Source organism: Atta cephalotes, assembly GCF_000143395.1.
Source record: "Atta cephalotes unplaced genomic scaffold scaffold00017, whole genome shotgun sequence".
NCBI lineage: Eukaryota > Metazoa > Arthropoda > Insecta > Hymenoptera > Formicidae > Atta > Atta cephalotes.
In genome coordinates, this window is record NW_012130081.1 from 5307731 (window position 1) to 5315746 (window position 8016).

At 44.8% G+C, this 8016-nt stretch overlaps 1 protein-coding gene across 1 annotated transcript; it reads right to left on the bottom strand.

Moving 5' to 3' along the window:
* Nucleotides 1-138: 138 nt before the first annotated feature.
* On the bottom strand, nt 139-6332 carry LOC105618661 (homeobox protein slou-like). Its single transcript, XM_012200189.1, has 2 exons — nt 6113-6332; nt 139-1061 (listed from the first exon to the last, which is right to left on the bottom strand). The coding sequence occupies exons 1-2, from the start codon at nt 6330-6332 to the stop codon at nt 139-141; spliced, it is 1143 nt and encodes a 380-aa protein (XP_012055579.1).
* Nucleotides 6333-8016: the final 1684 nt, after the last annotated feature.

Here is an 8016-nt window from a genome sequence, read left to right on the forward strand (position 1 = left end):
ATACATATATGAACGCGCGCAATCTGCGCTCCTGGTACTTTTCTTGCCACGACCAGAAGTACTCACACAAACCCACCGTTTCCTTGCCGAGGACTATGAAGGCGAGGATGTTGATGCAGGGTATCATCGCCGAATTCGCTACGCGTGCGGATGCGTGTGCGGATGCGGATGAGATGAAAGAGCCAGACCGGTGGAGGAAGGCGTAGAGGTCGGCGGCGGTCCTGACGCAGTCGCAGCAGAAGTCGCCGACAGATGATGGCCGAAGAAGGTCGGTCCGGTCGGCGGGTAAGGTGGGGCCGCTGGGTGGTAGTATCCGGGCGGCGGCGGCGGCACAGGCGGCGGCGGGTGATGTACATGAGCATGCGGATGTGGATGCGTATGCGAGTGTGGCAATGGGTGCTGATGAGGATGCGCGGCGAAGAGGAAGGCGGGTGCATATGGCGACGGATGCGGTGGCGTCGTCGGCACGGTAGGACTGTTTACGTCCAGGCCAGGATTTTGCTTCTTCCATTTGGTTCGCCGGTTCTGGAACCAGATCTTCACTTGGGTCTCAGTCAGCTGCAGCTCAAGCGCCAGATTCAGACGTTCACACACGGACAGGTATCTGGTCGTCTTGAACTTGTTCTCTAGCCTGACCAACTGTTCATATGTGAAGGCTGTCCGCGCTCTTCTGGGTTTGCCACTGGTATTACTATTACTTCCGCCACCTCCACTGCCACCACCACTGCCGCTGCCGTTGCCGCCGCCGCCGCCGACACCGCCAGTACCGTTTTGTCCGTTTTGACCCTGACAATTTTGTACCTGAACGCTGCTCGACGATGTAGACGACGACGACGAGGATTGTCGTTTCTTGCAGTTTGATGTAGTCGTGTTGGTGCCGCCGCTGGTTGTATTTTCTCGTCCGATGCTGCCAGAATCTTGATCCACGACTCGCATTTCAATCTCCTCGTCCTCTTCTTCTTCCTCGGCGTCTTCTTCCATTTCCTCCATGATGGTATCCGGTGTACCTTCCTCATCTTCTTGGCCGCTGCCGCAGGCGAATTCGCCTCGCGAGTCGCCGTCTGAAAGTAATAACCACGGGATCATTTTTGTGGTACGTGGATGAGAGAGTAACTACGAAGGGAGAAGCGATGATACGGGATCGGTGTCAGATGACGAGGATTGATTATATACGAGGGACAAAATTGCGGCGACAAAAAGACGTCGCGTTTTTCATTGTATGAGGTGATTCTTACAGATTTAACAGAAAAAAGAAATTCATTTCACTTATATGTACAGATATTTCTTTTTCTCTTTAAAGAAATTTTATTTATAAACAAAGATCAATTTCAAAAATTCACGAGAAATATAATTGTGAAGAATATAATAAAACAGTAGCATGTTTTCAAATCGAAGACTTCTATTAATAGATATATTGTATATCTATTAATATGTAATATGCAGATTGTTATAATTTGTATTGTGTATAGCAAATGTTAGCTTTTAATGACCGATTAATGACTCGTGTGCACCTGTGTCGTTTACTGAATAACGTTTAACCGAATTCCTATTTGTGATTGATTGTGAAATGATTCGGCGCGGGAAGTATTGCTTCTTGCATCTCGCGAAAGAACTGCGTTGCGTAGCCGAGACACCGATTGAGCCTGCGAGAACGGAACGATTTGAGCGCGAATCAGAGAGGAACAGAGAAAAGCGGGAAACAGAGAAAGAGAGAAACGGCCAATCGTTCGCTCAATGAGAGAGGAGATTGGAGATTCAATCAGCACGCAGATGTCCCGGGGACAGATATTCCCTGGCTCTGGTCCGTGGGGGTTGGGGTGCCCCTGGGATGCTGCGAGTGGGGATAGCTCGCCGAACAAAACCAGAGAGACAGAGAAGAAGAGAGAAAAAGAGAGTGACATAGAGACGATAGGCGGAAAGAGACGAGGACGGTACATCGGCAGTACGTTGAAGGCAGTAAGAGAGACAAGAGAAAGACGAAGTAAGCAAAAGAGATCGAGAGAGAAAGCGAGAGAAAGACAGTGGGACTTTATCCGAATTGGCGTGGCTCGTGGCCCATAGCCTACAGCCTAGCGCACAGTGCCTGGGGGTTGGAAGTCCGTAGGGGGCGACGGATCGAGAAGGTTTACGCCGTAATGGGATTTGTATCTCGTTAACGCGCGATCGTTCTTGCCCCGTCGTACAGGCCGCCAAGCGGCTACCTTTTCCCATCTCCCTATCTCTTTCCTCGATTCTCTTTGGCCTTCTTCCACAGACTATACAATTCTCGTATAACTCGACGGTCTCCACATCGAGATACCTGGCCAGTGCCGATTGATTGCATCTAATTGAATTGCGTAATTTATATTGTTTCTCCTTCTTCTCACTTCGACGTTCATTCGCCCGCTTCATCAAGGATTGTTCTGTTTTCTCAGCCGGAGCATTTCGCGGTCTTTGATAATGTCAGATAGTGTCCTTCTTTTCAAAATCTCTTTTCGAAATCTCGGAGCATTTCGTGGTCTTTGATAATGTCAGATAGTGTCCTTCAAAATCTCTCTCTTTCATTTCTAATGTCAGTGTATTCTATCTAGTACGATAGAATTTCAATTAAGAAGATGAGAATAATATAAATGTGTAACGTAACTTAAAATTGTTAAGTTTTTAAATTGAAAAATATGAGGAGATTATCGAAATACATATTCAAAATGGAAATTGATTAATTAATCAACTGTCGTGGCTTTGAATTGCTTTAAATATAATTTGTGTTTAATTATTTTCACAGAAGTTAGATTTAATAAAAATACTAATACTTTTATTGCAAAATGTTGTCTTAAATTAAAGACAGCATTTCGCTCTATTCTAAAAAACGAAATGTATATTTGCTAGCGTAAATCTGGAAGAATAATGAAACTATGTTTTCTCACAAGAGAAGCATTATCTATGTCATTTCGTCGCCTAGTATGACAACTGCGACGACGTGAAATTAATTGAGTTCATCAGAAAATTAACGACTGCAGATAGCGTATCTGTCATTGCGTTTTTATGGCGGTAGAATCGCTGGCTAGAGGACCATTCATATCATTTAGATCTTCTTCATTAACCACGATCAGGCGGGTTATGTGCGAGCGAAGCGATCGGGGATGTATGCCAAGTCCCTAAGGGATACGTTAAGGGTACACAAGGGGGAGTCGATCGTAGCGTGCTGCGACAAAACAGCAGACACGGGAATACTTATCTCATTTCGGTTTTCCTCATTAAACACAATGACAGTGTTTAACGACAAGTGGCACGATCGAGAAATACGCAATAAACAACATCCCTAACAGTTCCTGTCTTATTATAGCAATGAATCCGCAATATATATGTTAGCATTTCTAATAACGTATAGTTAACACTTGAACGCCTTAACGTAATTGTACTATGATATTGTGTATAATAATATGAATATGTAACAGTATATAATGTTTATCGGATCTATAATAGAATCGATTAAAATTATATTGAAAAGCAGAGAAGTTTAATAAACTTTGTATATATAATATTACACAGGGATTCTTTCATTCGTGATAATGAATGTAGCGAATGGAAGAAGCGATATATGGATCAGCGATATCTCTTAAGACTTTTTGAAGCGTACGATAAGCGTAAGATAATTATAAATTTCGTTGAAATCTAGCGGAAGATCCCGGATTTCGAATCATGAACGCAGTGCTCTGAGGGGTGACTTTCGTGGATGCTGCGACAACTAGCAGGGGCAAAGAGAGGGAGAACATAAGTGAGAAAGAGAGAGATAGAGAGAAGTCATTGTGATGCAGAAGAGCCAATTTTCTGGGCGGCTTGGCGCGATGCGGTGCGATACGGCGCGATGCTGCGCGATTATCATAACAACCGGCGATATTATTCCATTCGGCGGATCCGTGTGGCGGGGATGGAACGGAGATCTCGGTGGCGGCAGTCGAAACGGATTGGCTTAGGTCTGATGCACTTTTAATAGGAAGTGGCGACCATCCCGGTAAGATGGATGAGCCGACAATCGTGTAATCTCGATTTCGACGGCTACGATCGATCCATCGCGTACGGTTTCCCGCATGTCCTTTTCTCACTCTCTTTCTTTTTTCTTCCTTTTTTTCTAGCTTATGCGACTTCTTTGGTTGACGATAAAAATACTCTTAGCCCGTACCGATGGGAAATGCCACGATAGGCTGGACCGTCCATCGAGATGCTGATTTCGCAAGCACCCGATGTCCCGTACCGGGATAAAGGAACGACGATGACGGGGTTCAAGGACTGGTTAACGCAGATTAGCGGAGCAATTTGTCACGCTCCGACAGGCCGCCGCCGCCGCCGCCGCCGCCCGGTTGCTACCCCTGCCCACCTCCGTCGTCACTGCTTCTGCCTCGATTCACCCTTCTTCGGGACACTTCTTCCATCTCTTATCGGTCTGCAGGACCACTTCTCTCGTCTGCCCGCCAGACTCCATTAAATTCGAAAGTCAACTGTGAAATTGAGATTCTCCGCGGCAAACGGTCACCGAACTCGGTCCAACCATCTTTCTTCATGGTTGCAAAGTTAGGATAAAGAAAGACAAAAAATTGGGTAAGAGCGACTTAATTGTTTACATATATCGGTAACGATCTTTCAAATTCTTAAAATAAAACGGTTGATATATTTAGTATAGAATTATAATATAAATCTGAACGTAAATTAGGATTCTTCGATTATAAATACTGCATACTTTGATTATTAATACGCCTTTTTTTAAAAATATGAATTCTTTGCAAAATACTATATAGTTCCCATATTAATTATTTTATATCCTACAAAATTTAAAACAATGTTAATGGAAATACCTTGGATTACATATATCTTGTAATAGTATTTACTTTTGTAGAACTATTTACTTTTATATTAGCACACAAAGGGAACGATTTTGCTAGACTATCTATAAACTTTGATTTGATAATAATTTTATTGGGCCATCAAAATAATTATGTTAGAATCTCAAAGCATAGTGAGCAATGATGAAAAAAATTTAGTGTAACAGCTTGAGCAAATTATATAAATTATTTTGAGCAACCAAATTATTTTCAAATCTATATTTATAGCTAAATTTTTAGATTTTTCAACAAAACTGTTTTTTCCATATATATTCTGTCATATATAAATTAGTCTTCATCGCGTTGCTAAACCTGTAGCTTATGCGTATCGCTTTGCAACCATATTAATATTATCGAAAATGACGTTAATGAGACGCTAGAAGAGTTTCATTCTCACGTTTCGAGTGAAATATCCCTACGTTGTCACTTTTGCTGGAATCTTCGTGTATCGTCGTACACGCAAATAGCCCGACAGCTCCCAAAATTGCACGATCGTCGGAGAAGAAGTCCTCCTTCTAGCGTCTAAAGTTAGAACGAGGAAGAAGCAAGAGAGGACCAATGAAGCATCAAGGGGGCTAAGACGCAGTCCGTTGCCGGACGTGAAAAATATTACTTGAGAGATCGCGTGAAATTTTTAAAGACAGCAATGTGGAGAAAACATCATTTTGTTTTCTGCAAACAATCGAATGGATAATAAAACGTGAGTGCCTATGAAGATTTGTTTTTGAAGTAATTAATCCATAAGTATTCCGTTTCCGTATTATAAAAGCAGTGCTCATATATAAAACATTTCTATTATGCAATGATTATACAAATGTTTGTTTTATTATAACTTTGTCTATTTGTATATTTTTTAATGATTGTATAAAAAGTATAAATACGTAAATATATTATTTCATACGAAGAAATTATATTATATATATATTATCGTTTTGCAATTATATTAGAATATAATTGTAATTAATATACATGTCTACTTTCAAATAAAAATCAAAGAGATTAAGTTTATTCCGAAAAGATAATTTGAGTTTACCGGCTGACTTTCTCCCTCTTTCTTTCTGTTTCAACCAATTAAATTCTGACTGAAACGCACCGCTTAAGACATCACGCGTTCGGTTATTCTTAGTTCATTTGCTGAGATAGCACACAGTGTGTTTCGACATAGATACGTGTCAGCTCTCTGGCCCTAATCAAGAACGTCAATCGGGCGTTCCAGGAAGTGGTAGTGCGAAGATAACAAAAGCTCGTTTATTCACCTTCGTGCACGCTGCCGGCGCGCCGATGTCGACGATGCTGCACACGATTATGGACGACACGGCCACCGGTAAACTTGTTCGGATCGAGGATATTCTCGACGGAGAATGCGAGGCACCGCTTGTTGTTGGTCTGCACCGTGCTGGTGGCGGTCGTGGTAATGCTACCTGTCGACGTGCCAGTGGTGGTGCGCGCCACGCCACCGGAAGTACACACTGTCATGACGGCCGAGCCGGTAGCGCCGTGCCCGGATATATACACTGGTGTCCCGTGACCGGCGGGCCCGTGGCCACCACTTTGTACACAGGTAAAAGAATGTACGCGGTTGGCGAACGGATGAACAAATTGTTCGGATGCAACACCCCTCGACGAGGGCGCTGTGAGATCCACCGGGCTGCTTGGATTGCTCTCGTCAGCATCCTCCCGGCACACGTCCACTTCGACATCTCCGTCCTCGTGATAGCCGCCGTTTCGATGTCCTTCGGGCTGACTCTCTTCCTCCTCCTCTTCTTCCTGCTCCTCGTCTTCTTCTTCGTCCACAACAACGTTCCTTCTGCTCGACGTGTTTCGCTCGTCTTCAGCCTCATCCTCTTCTTCCTCATCCTGCTCTTCCTCCTCTTCGTCGTTGGACCTTTTCTCCCTGATGTGCGAATCTGTCTCATGGTACTGATCTTTCTCGACGGCAGTGATGGATCGTAGAATCGGTGGACTCGACGGCGACTGTTGTTGCCGTACGTTATCGTATCTCGCAAATGATTCGCCAGTGCGTACGAGCAATACAGGTCTCCTTTCCTGCGGCGGCAGCGATAGACCGGCACGCATATCGGCTTCTTCTCGTTGCAGGACAACCGGTCCTAAAGGTGACACGGTCCTGCTTTCCTGCATCCTCCACATTACCCGCTAGTAAAAAGACGATCTTCCTTTATCTAGTTTCGCGTCGTTTCATCTTTGCCTCCGAAAATTATAACAGTCACTCGTAGAACCGTTTGTAAATTCCTCTGATCAGCAAACTTCACTTTTAGCAAACCAATACTGATCGGTCACGTCAACGCAAATCCATTCTACTTATACGCATTATATTCACACTTTTCTTTCTTGAACGTCACTGATCCTGACACGGTCAATCTCGGCACTAATTTGTTATAATAGAATCGTCATAACAATTAACGAACGCGAAGATAAATGTGGCGAGTTGTTGTGATACTTGGTGACGTCAGGTATGTGTCAGGTAAATGGTAGATTTAGGATATCCTTCGCCGCATGAGTGAAGTGCGCGATTAGCAATGTCTTTGGTAGGTCGACGCGGCGCGCGTACCGTGGCAGTTACTCTCGAGAGTCTCACGTAGAGCCATGGTGGCAGAATTGGTGGTATATCGGCGTATTATTAGCGCCGAGGAGAGAGTCGCTGCGCGAAGAACGAAGAGCGGTAGCACCGTGGCCCGTGAAACGACCAAGTGGAACGGCGAAAGCGGGGGTTTGTTCCGCCTCGACAGGGCGTGGTTAACCCCGCTCGTACTACTCGAAAAGCTATCGTCAGCCGCCAATGGGCGTGCCGGACGATATTCCGCTAGGGGTTGCGCGCACACACGTGCTTTAACACGCTCGTAACCGAGAATCGCACCGCGAAGGCCGGTATGCCTCTGTATTGGTCGCATGCGCATCGTTGCACACACTTACACATACAACACGCACATTAAAATAGTTAACGTACATGAGCGCGTCGCAGCGCTGAATGGACGAGGCACGAACACGCGGACGAGTCGCGTGCAAACGTCTCGCGGTGAGCTTTCGTCAGATACTCGGCTGTGTACACACAGGTACCACTTCTATCATCTCCTCGTTCCCTTCTCGTTTTCGCGTCTCTCCGCCCCTTTCCGCGATCGGACTGGCTCTCTCTCTCTCTCTC